The 15,594-nt window shown below is 28.0% G+C and overlaps 2 protein-coding genes across 2 annotated transcripts; both read right to left on the reverse strand.

The window, feature by feature from the left end:
- Positions 1 to 3,873: 3,873 nt before the first annotated feature.
- LOC103503767 (flowering-promoting factor 1-like protein 2) lies at positions 3,874 to 4,492 on the reverse strand. Its single transcript, XM_008468105.3, has one exon. It carries the CDS (start codon positions 4,290 to 4,292, stop codon positions 3,903 to 3,905), a length of 390 nt encoding a protein of 129 aa, XP_008466327.1. The 5' UTR covers positions 4,293 to 4,492; the 3' UTR covers positions 3,874 to 3,902.
- Positions 4,493 to 12,876: 8,384 nt separating this feature from the next.
- On the reverse strand, positions 12,877 to 14,172 carry LOC103503769 (fasciclin-like arabinogalactan protein 14). Its single transcript, XM_008468107.3, has one exon. The coding sequence runs from the start codon at positions 13,884 to 13,886 to the stop codon at positions 13,050 to 13,052; it is 837 nt and encodes a 278-aa protein (XP_008466329.1). The 5' UTR covers positions 13,887 to 14,172; the 3' UTR covers positions 12,877 to 13,049.
- Positions 14,173 to 15,594: the final 1,422 nt, after the last annotated feature.

Below are 15,594 nucleotides of genomic sequence, written 5' to 3' on the forward strand. Positions count from 1 at the left end.
CTCAAATATTACTAATTTGATCCTATTAAAAAAAATTTTATATTATTTAAAAGAGTTATTATTTTCAATAGTAGCAAATTATTAAACCTATTTACAAAATATAGCAAAATGCATCCAACTCCCGTTAGAAGTTTTGTGATACCTATAACAGTTCTCCTATTTAAAAAGACGTTATTTAAAAATTTTAAAAAATAATTTTAATTATTTTAGAATCACTTCCATATATGTCATAAATAAATGAGTGAGAAAAAAAAAACAAATTTAAAGTAGAGGGATTATTTAAAAGGACAAAAATTTTCAAAATATCTACAAATATAGTAAAATATTACGATCCATCCAAAATATACCACAGTAGATCAAATATAGACTATGTACATATTTATCTTAGCGCATCATGATTCATTATAAAAAGATTGTAATATTTTATTAATATTTTGGTATATTCTGCTTTACATGAAAATAACCTAATTAAGTAACTAATTATTTCTAAAAGCATTTTTGCCCTTTTTTTTTTCTTTTTATTTAGTCGTGTGATCAAAGTATTAAATTCTTGAAATGTTAATACCAAATGTAACCAACATCAATAAATATGGCCATGATTATGGATGTAATTTTATTTTCTTTTTATCTTAATATGTATCCTATTTAAAATTACAAAAACGACGGTAAGAAGTAGATAGTAAAACAAAAAGATGTATAGATGACAATTGTGTTTATCGAAGATCTATTAAAAGATCTACTAAGTGTTATAAATGATTCACATAGTTAAATTGTGTCGAATTAATAATAATAATATGTGCTTGAAATGTCGAGTTGAGCTCGATTAATAATAATTGTCTATATTTAAAATGCATATATAATTGAGTTTAGTTGAGCTATATATTTGATCCAATTATTGCTACTAAGGTTCTATTTAAATGTTAAAAAAAATGCAAACATAGTTAACAAATAAGACGATTTCATGCATATCAAAAAGATTGTTTATAAAGATTCGTGAAGATATAGCCGAGTTATCAAGTAACACAAACAATGCTTATTCCTAGATTATAGTGAGGATTGTTAAGTAGTACAATGATGTTTTGAATGTGTTTGTCATAAGTATGCACGTAAGGATGACTATCGCTGGAGGTCAAATTACTACAAAAAGATGACTATTAAATATAACAAACTAATAAATCAAATTTAGATTTCAATGGTTGGAGTTAGTCGCTTGAGGTGAATGTTTGGTGTCGGTCACAAGAGGCGTGGTTGTTGTTGAAAAGTTGATCATAGAGGTGAATACGTATTTGTCAGGTCATCAAGATTAGATGGTTATCATTGCGTAGTTAATCGCTAAAGATGGTTTCAAATCCCGAAGTTGGATGAGCGAAGATAATAATCGTAATTGGTCGTCAAACACGTACTGTAGCCCTTGGAAACATTGAAGAGGGGGAGTTAGTTTGATCACTGTGAGAAACATTTAAATTTTACCAACTCAAACATTGACATATTATTAATTACCAATTTTTTTTTACTTTGTTTTTTGAATTAGAAATATTTTTAAGTTTGTGATTGTTATTGTGTGTGTTTTTTTATTGTCAAATGCCTGTTAGTGTGTTGTTCTACTTATCACCGTCGCCAATTTTTTTCACTTGTCGTCGCCTTTGCTGGACAGAATATATACCTTCCATTATTAAATGAAAGATATATACTTTTTCAATAAAATAGAGGATCTCCGACGTAGTATGGACAACGTTTGGAATGTATATACAATTGTCGACGTCGTATAGATGGTGTCGGGAGATCCTCTCTCGACAAATTTTTTGCGACTCCGATCCCAACGGTCATTTTTATGCGTCGGGAGATCCTTTCCCAACACTTTTTCATATAACTGTCGACGTTTTTGTGCATCGGAAGAAATTGCCGTGAAAGTATAGTCAATATGTAACTTTTTTTCTATATATGTATATGTTAATCGGACAATAATCCTTATTTTGACTTACACATTTAATCTTTTTCTTTTATTTTTTTTTTTCAATTAGTACAAGAAACCTTATTATATTCAAAAACTTGCTTTTAAAAATTATTAATTCTAAAGTTATTTTAGTAAAAATTGCAAATTCTATTTAACAATCAAATTAAGTTATATGGGTAAAAAATTAATAACATAGGATGGTACCACAAGGAGCTTTATATATATATACAAGGTGGTTAATTATGTTACATCTATTCTTCAAATTATTTTTTTACATTTTGGTTAGTTATTTAGTTACTGGGCCAACCTAACAGTTAATTAATGCTATTTATTATAATTATTAATACATCATTTAAATACACTAAATCGATAAAATATTTACGTTTTTATGTAAAATAATGTGTAAATAGTCTTTTTTTTTTGTTTTTTTTAAGTTTCCATTAAGATGTACCATTTCAAATATAAATATAAGTTTTATTCATTTATATATATTTAGTAAAATCATTACAAGGATGTCGAAGAGGGTATTCCCGACCGACGCAATGAAAAACGTCAGGGTAAGAGATGTCGGGAGAGGTATTCCCGACGCCGTGTTGGTCATGCGTCGGTAATTCACCTTCTGATGCGTTTCTTCCGACGTTCGTCTAGACACAGGAAAGGACGTTGGGAAAAGGTATCCCGACGTTTTCTTAACTTCTTCCGACGTTTTTGTGTGTCGGGAGTCCCCCTCTCTCTTGTAGTGGATATAGATTAAACATTTCATATCGAAAAAAAGATAATCATATCAAATTTAACTAAAAATAAATTTTATTACACTACTTTAAAACTAAAGATCTAATCCAATTTCTATGGTGATCACCTATCTAATAATTGGTTTTTTATTAATATTCTTGACATCCTAATGTTGTCAAGCTACTAAATAATTTATTGGTAAGATTAGTATATATAAGTTAAATAAAACACTCGCATATAAAAAAATACTCATACGACCAATCCCGTTGACCCAACTCTTTGCTTCAAACACATATTTCAAAATCTTTTTAACAACAAATATTATCGTAATATATATATATATATATATATATATATATATATATATAACTAAAAAAAGAGAAAAAAGAAAGAAAGAGAGAAATAGGAATATTGGTGTCCGTGAAAATTAGGTGCACATAGGCATGGGGGAGTACACGTAATAAAACCGAAAACTCCATTTGTCAAACCATAAATCACATCCAAACAAAACCCTCAAAATCACATCAATTCCCCCAAAATAATAAAACAAAAAACGCATAATTTTCTCAATTCATTTTCATTCCTAAGAACACAACACAAAATTCCACTCTTTCATTGCAAATTAAAAACGCAGTCAATTTCTTTTCTTTTTTCTTTTCAAAGTTATCCTTCTCAATTAAATTTAACTCTAAAAAAATAACTTTAATTTACACAAATCTCAATTAATTCCTTTTTTAAATTCTTAAATCATCAAAGTAATTCAAAATAAAATATATTATATCATAAAACTATCTCTAATTTGTGTCATATGCTAACCGTTTAAACACTACAAAAACATTCATTTTCTCCATTATTGATTGTTAGTTTGGGGACAAATTTTGCAATTTATTCTTTTATTTATTTATTTATTATTATTATTATTTTAAAATAAGTAGGAATGTCAACGTGAAAAGTCCAAATTAGATAATCAAAAGGCTATTTTTGCTTTTTTTTTTTTTGAAGAATCACATAAATCTATTTAAAATATTATATCATCCACAAATAATAATAATAATAATAAAGATTAAGAAAAATTTATTAAATATAACTCTTTTTTTTTTTTTTTTGCATTCTTATGAACAGAAAATTGGAGAGACTGATACAAATATTCATTATTATAATTAATTAATATTTCACAAAGGGAAAAATGAAAAGAAAAAATTAATTAATTAAAAACTTAGGGTTCTCTAACGTGAAAGACGTTAGGGTTTTTGACGACGAGATCGTACATATAAATGGAATTAAATTTGGAGAAATCCATTGGGAGAGAAATGAGATCAATGGATGATCGTTTATGAAATTGGAAGAAATCGGGGTCTCCTTCGTAATATCGTTCCCATCCCAAACCTTCTAGAATCTTCTGAAGAAACCCGTAGGAACAAACCGGTTGTCCCGATGGAAGATGAACCAGAACCTTCTTTCTTCCGCCGCCACCACCGCCGCCGTGGTGGTGGTGGTGGTGGTGGTGATGCTGGTGGTGACCGTCGGAGGAGTAATCGTCGCCGGCTTGAGAGTTTTCGACGAGACGCATAACGCCGTTGGATCGGAACACCCAAACGCCTGACATTTTCGTAATCCAACGGTTAGTTTTTTTTTTGAATAATTTGGATATTGTTTTTCTTGGGTTTGTTTGGATATATTTGTTGATTGGAATGGGTTTGTTTGTGTTTGGATTTGATTTGGGAGTTTATTTATAGGGAGAGGAAAACAGAGAGAGAGAGAGGAGATGAGGGGATTTGGATTCCAAATGGAGAGGGTGGACTTGGAATCTTTGAGATTGGGATCGTGGGACCCTTTTTTTCTCTCTTGCTTATTTAGATGTTCTTTTTTTTCTTTTTTAAAATTTTTAAATTAGGTTATTTGAATTTGAATGTTCTTTTTTCTTCAATTTGGATGAAGAATTTTGTTTTTTGTTTTTTTTTTTTCATGATTTTGACTTTATTTATTTAATTAAAATATTTCTTTTTTACAAAAATATTATCCAACTTTAACCTAAAAAGATAACGTTCTTAAATTAAATTATTCTAGTCTTTATAAATTAAGGATGTAAATGGATTGGATGGGAAACACTAATAATCTGAATAATATTCTCAACCCAACCCAAACACTTAAAATAGGGTTGAGGTATCGGGTTGATTTTTTTTTTTTTTTTTTTTTGTCATTCCTAATAAATAATCACTAACATTCAAATGTTGAGAAGGAGATGGTGAATAACATCGTCGAAGTCATTGAAGATGAGAGACCAAGACGAGAGTGAGAGAGGGTGATTAGTGAGGACTAATGTTGAATGAAGTGAGGATGAGGCGTGAATCTGTAAACTACTTATTTTTTTCATTTACTAAATTAATAATAATAATAAACTAATAATATATAATCATTAATTCGAGTTGGGTTGGGCTTAATCGAATTTTTCAGTTCGTCGAATTACTCATGGAATTACTCTTACACCCCTAAAATAAAACAAAAACATAAGAAACATAATTAGATAATTGATTTAATCCAAACAAATTAAGTATGGTAGGTTAGTTTGAAGCATATATTTGCTTTGACCCTTTTAGTTAGTGAAATATTTGAAGTTGATATTATTCAATTAAAATTTCACTAAATTATTTTAAAGTGAAAATATTGGAAAACTATTAACTAACCAACCAAAAATTTAAAAATGAAATAACCAATATATATATATATATATATATATATATATATATATATATATAGGATTTGAAAAGAAAAAAAAAAAAAAGGAATTTGGTCCCAAAATGGAAAAAAAGAAGAAGAAAAAAAAGAAAAAAAAAGAAGAAGAAGAAGAAGAAAAAGGGGATCACGAGCTGCCCACGTGAAGGGAGTGAGTCTAAGGTTGCGAAGATGTTGGTGGGTAATGTGAATGAAAGTGACAAATTCCCCTTTCTCTTCTTTTTTTTTTCATCCCCTTTTTCTCATCATTGGGTTTCTTTCTTTTTCAAAATCTTTAAAAATGTGTATATATATCCTTTCGTTTCTTTTATTATTATCCACTATTCATATCCATTTCTCCCTACCCTCATCAACTCTTTTTCTTTTTCTTTTTTTGCATTAACATTTTATATCGATATATATTCGAATGAAATTAATTGAAAAAAAATTTGATTTCACTATTTGGTTGCAATTTATGAAATTTAAGAATATCTATTAGACCTAAGATATTGACGGTTTAAAATGTTTTGAGATATTTTATGATCTATTAACCCATATATAAATTCGAAAGTTTAGGTGACTAAATTTATATATTGTTTAATTTAGATTTTGAACTTTGATCATAAATTTAATAAAATCGAGTTATATTTAACTTGACCGTTTTTTTTTTTAAATCCAATTATATAGTTTCTTGTAAAAAGTATTTTGCTTTTTTTTTTCTTTGTCTTTATGCTTTGTTTTCTTTATTAGATTATTTGTGAAGGTCAAAGTATATTTTAAGGGGACTATATGTCGAGATCAAAACTTTCTATAAAAGCGACGAGAAAAAAAATTACCCGAGAAAAATAATTAAGAAATTAAAAGAAAACAATAAAACTGAAAATAGAATAATTAATTTTTTTAAAAAAAACGTCAAAGTGAAAGACTAAACATAAAGGTAAAATTGTAAGATAGGAAAAACCTTGCATTAAAAAATTTATTTACATATTTATTTTTTTTAGAAAAATCAAGGTTGAAAATATAAAAAAAATTATTCGATGAAAATATAATGTTTAAACAAAAGAAAAACACGAAATTTGTTTGGATGTCTCTCATGGTTGAAGAAATATTGGATATTTGTCTCTTTCATCCTACACTAATAAATCCCAATTATTTAATCCACCAAAAAAAAAAACATATATTTTCTATCACAATAAATAAATAAATATAGTTTTCATATATATATATAGGAAAATTGGGGAACAAGATTGAAACAAAAGAAAACTACCTTTGTTTGGATGTCTCATTGTCTAAAAAGTATATATAGGTGTGTGCCTATCATATCCCAACATAATGTGTAAATTTTCATTTCAATATATGAGACTTTTGTTAAATATAATTAGAATTTAATAAGATAAATATGAATATACGAATTTTCATATTTAAAATTAGGGATAATCATCGGTTGGTCGGAGTAAGTTAGTCGATTTAATAAAGTGTCAAACCGACCTCGACATCGATGAGTAAGAGGGTCAGTCGGGTCGATTTAACACTTAATTAAAAACGCTTTTTTAAAAATTCTCGATTTGAAACTTTTCGAAACCAACCCTGATCGAATCTCTCTCTTGTTTTCAAATTGGCTGACTTCGGTTTGGTCGGTCGGCTAGGTTTTTCGGTCTATCATACTCATACCCCTATTTAAGATCATTATATTGAAAAATTTATAAGGTTATTAACTAACTAACTAACAACAATAACTTGCCAAAATGAGCATATCTCAATTGACGTAATACTCGTTCAATCGATTTTCGATGTAGAAATCTAAAATTTTCCACCATACGAATTGTTAAATAAAACTAAAAAACCTACAACTTAACTAATTATAATAGTATATATTTGTTCAAAATGCATTAGAGATTCGAAGTTGTCATTTTCTCGCTTCAAACTTGAAAAGAATTTAGATAATTATCTCTTTGTCTATTTTATATCTTTTATGTTGACACGAGAATTCCAATTTTTTGTTCAGCAATGTCGTTTTTTTTAGAAAAATTATTAAAAATAGAATATTTGACAAAATATTTATACTTTCCATAAAAAATAAAAAAATAAAGTATAATAAATTTTGTTTCATTTTATTATATTTTGTAAATATTTAAAAATCCGTAAAAAGTAAACTTACACGTACAACATAAAAAATAGTAGTTAAGAAAAAAAGAAAAAAAGAAAAAGAAAACATATGAATAATTAATTGATTGTCAAATAAGTACATAAAAAAGCAGTACAAGATTTAACTATTTGTAATATAATTTTATTTTTCCAAAAAATGTAGACAAATTAAAATGCATGTTTAAGCATGTATGAAATTGGTTTGGGAATATATATATATATATATATATATATATAATTTGTTAAAGGGGAAAAGGGGCAGACAAGAAAGGCTTTAACTAATTAATCATATATTTCTTATATATCAAATCAATAAATAAATAAATAAATAAATAATCATATTTCTTATGATTGGTTCTTCTCAACTAACTAATTGCTTTTCAATGCCACCAAAACTACCAACCCTAATTATATTTCTTAGTCATTTCATTCCCCCATGCATGTGTGTAGTGTCTATATACACACACATTAAGTAACTACTAAGAATCGTCCACGTCCACGTTAGATATTTAATAAATTATTTAATGGCGTGTCAAATGAATGAATGCAAATCATAAGAAATTATTGTAGCATATATATATATATATATATATATATATATATATATATATATATATATATATATATATATATATATATCCTATCTAAATACTTTTTACCATCCAACAACAATATGATTATTATTAAAGGAATTGTAAAAAATAGCAAATATTACAACATATAGCAAAATTTCAGATTCTATCAATAAGAAACATTGATAGACACCGATATGCTTCTGTCAGTGGTATTGATAGACAGTAATAGAAGTCTATCGTTTTATTATTATATTATTGCTGTTGTTGATATTATTATTATTATTATTATACATGAATATAACTCAACTTGAAAAAAGAAATTGTTCGGAGGATTTTAAAATTTTTAAAAGTATTTTTGTTTTGATTTTAATTGGTTTGAAACATATATTTAATCGCTCAAAGTTGATAATTCAAAATGACAAAAAGGTAGTTTTAAACATTTTAGAATCACTTCAAACGTGCATGTTCATATTTAATTATTTCGAAATTAATTTAAAAGCGTATTTTCAAAATGATAAATACAATTATTCAAAAATTCACTTTGAAATATTTAAAAGCGTGTTTTCAAAATGATAAAAAGAATGTGTATTTTTAACGATTTTGAAATCACTATTGAATACTCTTAATTTACTATAACTTCTATCCTATAAAAAATATTACAAACGTACCTATTTTTTTATTATTGATAATGATAGTAATTATTACAGGTAAAATACATTTTATTCGATTGAACTATATTTAAGTTGATGACTTTCAATTTTATCTACTAATTGAATACTTTTAGTTAAGATTTATATTGGATATGAAGATGTGATCATATCTCATATTTTTGCATTATCTATAGGTATATCTATATAGATTTGGAATTTGATTTAGGGATATATATACATATATTGTAATATTATATAAGAGAAAATGTGAGATATTGAAGATAGGAAGTGAGATGTTACCCACATGGTATCACATGGGCCAATGGTCCCTAGCAGCATGCATGCACACATTATTATTCATATTAATTTTAAGGGTATAACTTGAAGGGAACCTCTACCCCACAATCTCACTATTACATCTTTCTTTAATTTGTCAATCTCAAACTCTATTTTTCTTTATATATATATATTATTCCTTTTTCTATAAAGAGGAAAAAAAAAAAAAACTTAGGTCTTCATCATTTTTCTTTTCAATTTTGTGTTTAATTTCAAAAGAAAATATTCTCTCAAGATTCTATGACTAAAGTTTTCTTTTTTCCTTTAACGTTTGAATAGTGTTCATTTTGAATGGAAATGGAAGCACGGGAACTTATTCCTTTTTTCGTTGCTTCTTTCGTCTCAATTTTCTTTGGTAAAAACGATGATGTGTCCACACAATCCATAAGTTTTTTGTCCATGTCTATATTTTCGTCGGCGCATCATACATTTGTTCATCGTTTTTTTTACGTTGCCAGAAAAAATTGTCGGCAAAGGCCAAAATTCTAGTAGTGTTGTTTATCTCTTTATAGTTGTTTTGTCTCAAACTAATTTGATCTATGTAGTAGCTGTATTGTAGATGCTCCGTGTAATAGTTTGACTTTTTAATATTAGTTAATGGTATCTTTCTTGGAAACAGTACTGGCGCTCAAATGTACGTAGATTTCGTCGAACTGGGTTACCAGCTTTTACGTGTCTTGATTGGTTTACATGTTGTTAGCATCTTGTTCTTACAGTGCTTGTTTATGGCGCTTTCCGTTTAATATATCATTTTCAACTCCTTAAGCACTTGAAGCTAAAACACTTTTTAAGAGATATATAGAAGTTATTTAATGATACCAAACATCCTTTCAAGACTTTGACTTCAAGAATCATCTACGTGTACGATCTGCTCTCTCAAATCAAACAAACATGATATAGAATCAAACACTAAAGATATTTGAACCAGATTCGTATAAAATCGAACATAAACATAGGTTATAAATAACCTCTTGATTAATTTAAGATTGTGGAGGTCGTGTAGTACAAAACTAAAGTGGAAGAGTAGAAAATTTAGAGGTTATAAATAATAAACATAAATTCAAAAGGTGTAAAAGATTAAATTTAATTTAGTACTAATATAATTTATCTTCCTCTTTTTTTTTTTTCTTCATTTTAATGTATATCATTGAAAGAATATAAAATGAGAGCACGTTCTTCTAAACCATTGAAATAATATAAATGATATTATATTAAAAGAAAGTGTTTGTGACTTTCCAATAGATTACAGTCCCACTCTCTTTTTCATTGCTTTCATGTTTCATCTTCGATTTTTCACGCTATCCAATACTTCTTTGTTTCTTAATAATTTTTATTACATTTCAGCTCTCCAAACAATACATAATAGTTCATAAAATTGCTCTCTAAGGTTGTGATTGAGTTAAGTGAAGAGTACTCCCCTAGCATATATAGCTCGAGAGTCTAAAACAACTCGACATGTAAACTATTGATGAAAAATAATAATATTATATACAAATAACACACAACTCAATCATATTACACCATCTATACTCTAGGTTTTCACTTTTTTTTATTCACCTGAAATCTTTGTTAATTTCTAAACGCAAAATACTTTTTTTTTTTTAAAACAACTTATTAATTTCCTTTCGAATCAAGTGCTTGGCATATTAGTGCATTAATAATCACGAAATTCGTGGTTTGAATCCTCATTTACAAGAGAAAAAAAACTTAACTTTCAAAAACAGAAAAAGTGAACTTAAATATTTGCGATCGCCTTCTTCTTCTCAATATATCCAAAAGTTTTGGATAGATATCAACATAATATATATATATATATATATATATATATATATATATAATATGAAAATTTTAGAAGAATAACTTTAGAGGAATGGGTGTATTTAGAAATGGGAGAAATGAGTATATTTTGATTGTATAGCTTTACACATCCAAAATTCCAATGCCCATGAGGGAGTTTGGTCTTCTTGTTTCTACTTTGTTCCTCTTTTATGTATCCCATGGAATCCCTATGATATTGACCATTCAAATCTATTCATTATATCCATCAATATCAAAACTTCATTTCTATTCAAATTATATCTATTTATCTATCTATCAATATATATATATATATATATGAAAACTAATTTAACCCCACATGGTTTTTTTTTTTCTTCTTCTTTTTTAGTTTTCTCCTTTGTGGTGCCAAAGCTATTCCCTTTGCCTTTTCTTCATTTGTTATTCTTTTCTTCTTTTCACATTCTAAAAAATGTGTTTTGTTAACATTATCCACTATTGGGTCATATAAAAGTTTAACATTATCCAATATGGATTTCCAACTAAATTTATGTGGAAAGTGATGTGGGCATTTATTATATATATATATATTGGTGTATTTAGGAAGCAATTTGTTAAATATATAACATATAGGTAATCATATATTTGTGTCCAAAATATTTTCATGGTTTAAGAAAAACATGTGTGAAAATTCACATAAACGTGATTAGAAATGAAACGAATATGAATGCTGACATGTATTTGATCACATCTTAGGTTAACAGTAAACAACATGCACTTTTTTTATTTAAGATCAAGAGTTCGATTTTTCACCCCACAATAATTGTACTAAAAAACACCGTACTTTACTAAATTTAGAATGATATTTTCTTAAATTTTCATTATAATATTTTAACTCAAACATGCATTATGTTTTTATATCGACGAGGTTAGATATGAACAGTACATTAAAGAATTATTAAGTTTCGAGAACATATTTATACCTTAGGTCATATTCATTCCTTCAAGAAATCGTTCCAAAACTATATTTTATATCTATTATACAAAAGAATATTTGATAGGATTCAAAGAAAAGCAAAAATTAATTTTGTAATTTTATAAAGCTAGCTTGCCAAAATTAGGGTTAACAATGATTTAATTTTTTTACTTTTTAATTTTAATTAATGAAAAGGAATATAGAAAATAGTTATGGGCCAAGAGAGGGGAAAAGGGGGCGAGAAATTGGGCTTGGTCGTGCTGGAAAGTTTTGTGGGCCTTTGGAAGCCCATTTAACCCCTCGTATGTATATTCCAATTCGGCAAATAATACACAAATTATAAGAATTCTTCATAATGTTTCAAAAGAAAATCTTTATAATAATTTTAAATTCAAGACTTAAATTTAAACAGAGCATTTTCACCAATAACAAAATATAGAAAAATTCATTCATAATTAATTGGAACATTTTGCTATATCTTATAAATAGTACTTTTTGCATTAATCGTAGCAATTTTCCTCCTACAAATTCTTATTTGTATTGTAAGTGCTTTCAAATATTAAATGTCCATTCGTGAATAAAGTACTTTCGAGAAACTAACAAAAAAAAAACATAAGAAATATACGACAAAGGTCATAAATAGTCTCAACAAAACCTCGTAGCCAGAATAAGATTTCAATGCCCTAGAAAAAAGAAAGTCTTCATTAAGAGCAATTGCAACGAAACGAAGCTCTCTAAATATACAATAGTTCTTCAATTTGGTTCACGAACGAGTCACTTTTGTTGAGAATACGATCAACGTTTCACATGAACTAGACAAGATGATAACAAATTTATAAAAAAAATTCTCAGTTACCTCCAATTGTACTAAATATTTCAAGTAAAAACAAAAGTAAAATCATTAATTTTGCTAACAATTTCATATTCTATCGATGATGATAGGTAAATTAATTTTGCAAACTATGTTTAGTTTTAGTTTTTAATTTATTATTTATAAGCAGTAAAAGAGAGAGAATAATATTTAGAACAAACTCATGTATATATATTTCATTGGAAAAACAATGAATTGTTTCTTTTTCGCTCGTTGTGGTGCAAAATGCGAAAGGCATTGATCGAGCCTTGTAAACATAATTCACAATCTTTTTTTTTCAATCTTCAAAGCACAACCTTAAAACCGCATTAGCTTTTAGAGCTCACATGGCCAGAAACGACGATACCACCGCCACAACAACCGCCGCACCTCCCATCAACCTACCCCCAGACGACGGCGAACTATCGCTAGGTCCTGGTGCCGAAGCATCAGCGTCGCCGCCCGCTGCATCTGGTGAATCTGCCTCGGGCTTTGGTGGGGAACTCACTGGTGCATCAGATTTTGGTGATTTCGCAGCCTTTGGTGATTTCGCAACCGGAGTCTCAGCGGAAGGAACCGGTGCTTCTTTAGGTGATCCAGCGGGAGAAGACGATTTCGATGGTGGTGGTGCGGTAGTGGAGTTTGTTGGCTTTGCATCGATTCCAGGAACTTGAATTGGAGATGTGATCTGAAGAACAGAGATGTTGTACGGTTGAGAAGCAACGGATTTAACCAATTTTGAATCGGCTGTTGCTCCTTTCACAGCAGATTCAAACGCAACTTCGCCTTCGTTAATCAAGGTAACCTTAAGGAAACCTTGTTGATTTGTAGCCGCACCGCTTGTTTGATACAATGTTGTGAGAACCGTAGTGTTATCGCTCGACAATTTACCTAACTTCTGAACATCGTAATAATCAAGAATAACATGAACACTCAAGATCCTCTTCATGACGTCCAATGGCTTGCCGGAGATGCCAGAAATAGCGCCATTGTCGACGGCAAGAATTGTAATGGTTTTTCTATTGTTAATATCATCTGCAAGTTTTGTTTGAGTGAGTAAATCGTTGAAATTGGTGAAATCGGGGAACTGGCTCAAGAGCTTAGTGATATTGAAGGCGGAGGCGGCAGAGAAGAGGAGGAAATTGAAGAGTAAGGCGGCGGAAATGGCTCTGGAATCCATTGTTATTGGAGAATTAATTCAGGTATTTATTTCTCTAAATTTTTTTATTTCTTTTTTTCCCTTTCAATGCGATTGCCAATCCAAATCCGAAACCGGTGAGGTTGTTGAATTACAACGGAGATGGGGAAAGGGGATTTATAGGAAGACTAAAGGGGAAGAAAAATGATTGAATAATGGAATTTTGTTTGGCTAAGAGTAAAATTCTGAATGAAATTTTCTTTTCCGGGAAAGTTTTGAATTAGATTTGTTGGGAATTTGATGATGAGGATGAAGATTAGGAGATTGTGTGGAATTCCGTGATAATATGAAAGCATTTTATGGCTCCAATTCTGTTTCTTTGTTCAGTTTAGCTTTAACAAAACTAAATTGAATTAAATTTTGCAATAATCATTTAGAAGAATTGCATTGTTGCATTGTTCTTATTGTGTTCTTATTATGATTAAATGCTATGTTATATATATATATATTCAAAGTTATGTTGGATTTTACTCTTTGGGGGGTAGAGGAGGCCACTCAAACAGCAATGACCGAACAGTTTCTTAAAACTGAATCGAATACTTCATTAAACCAAAAAATTCAGTTTGGCCCGATTAAAAAAACTTGAAACCAAACCGAACCATTTTTATCTACTATATATTTTTTCATATTTATATATTTAAAAAAAAAAAGTGAAACCAAATTTAAAATCGAATTGAACCGAATTATTTTCAAAATGTTTTAAAATTATCAAAATCGAATTGGACAACCTAAATATGGTTCGGTTTGATTCAATTAACCAACCAAACCGAATCGAACCATCTTCACCCCTATTTGTGAGATTCAAGAGAACTTGAATTTAATGATTAGCGGTGGTTTGCTAGTTTGATTTTTTCTATTTATTTACTTATTAGTATAATTAAAAATAAACAATATAAATAATAAAACTCTCGAATATATTTAAAAATATAACAAATTTGATAGATACTAATAAACTTCTATTAATTTTTAAAGATATCACCCATAAACACTAATATGTATTTTAATTTGACTTATTTTTAGTAATTTTGCCTTTTACTATAACATTCTTTTGTTTTTATGGACTAAATTTAAGATTTATGAAAAGTTTAAAAAATTAATTTAGTTGTACATAGATTAAAAGTGAACAAAATTCAAAATATGAGTATAAAGACGATATTGTAAACATTTTTTTAGTACTACTTACTAGTACACTCGAATTTCTAAAGTTGAATTATTTTCTTATTGGTGATATATTAATATATAACTGAATACTATGTAATTGATTTTTAAAATTTATAATATTACTCTCGTAAATGTTTCAAAATATATTTGGAGTAGAAATTCTTTAGAATTTTAGAAAGATATTGAGCCATGAAATTGTGTGACATTTCCCATAACAAAAATTTAGATCACATGTCATTCTAGGTTCTCGATGGCCACATTATTCGATCTAGTTTAGATGTAGGAGCCTAACTAAAAAAAATCAAAACAAATATTAAACCTTTTTGGTAGTTATAATGAGTAGCACTTTTAGAGATAATAATAAAATGTATAGTTACATTTTTAAAAACTTACAAATTACAAATATAACATATACTATGTTTATGATCCGTTAGACTAGTATAATCTATCGACTAATATTTACAATATAATCTATTTAATTAGTGATTGAACTTTATTATTGTTAAGCTTTAGCAAATTTTGATATGTT

Source organism: Cucumis melo, chromosome 4 (assembly GCF_025177605.1).
Source record: "Cucumis melo cultivar AY chromosome 4, USDA_Cmelo_AY_1.0, whole genome shotgun sequence".
Classification (NCBI taxonomy): Eukaryota; Viridiplantae; Streptophyta; class Magnoliopsida; order Cucurbitales; family Cucurbitaceae; genus Cucumis; species Cucumis melo.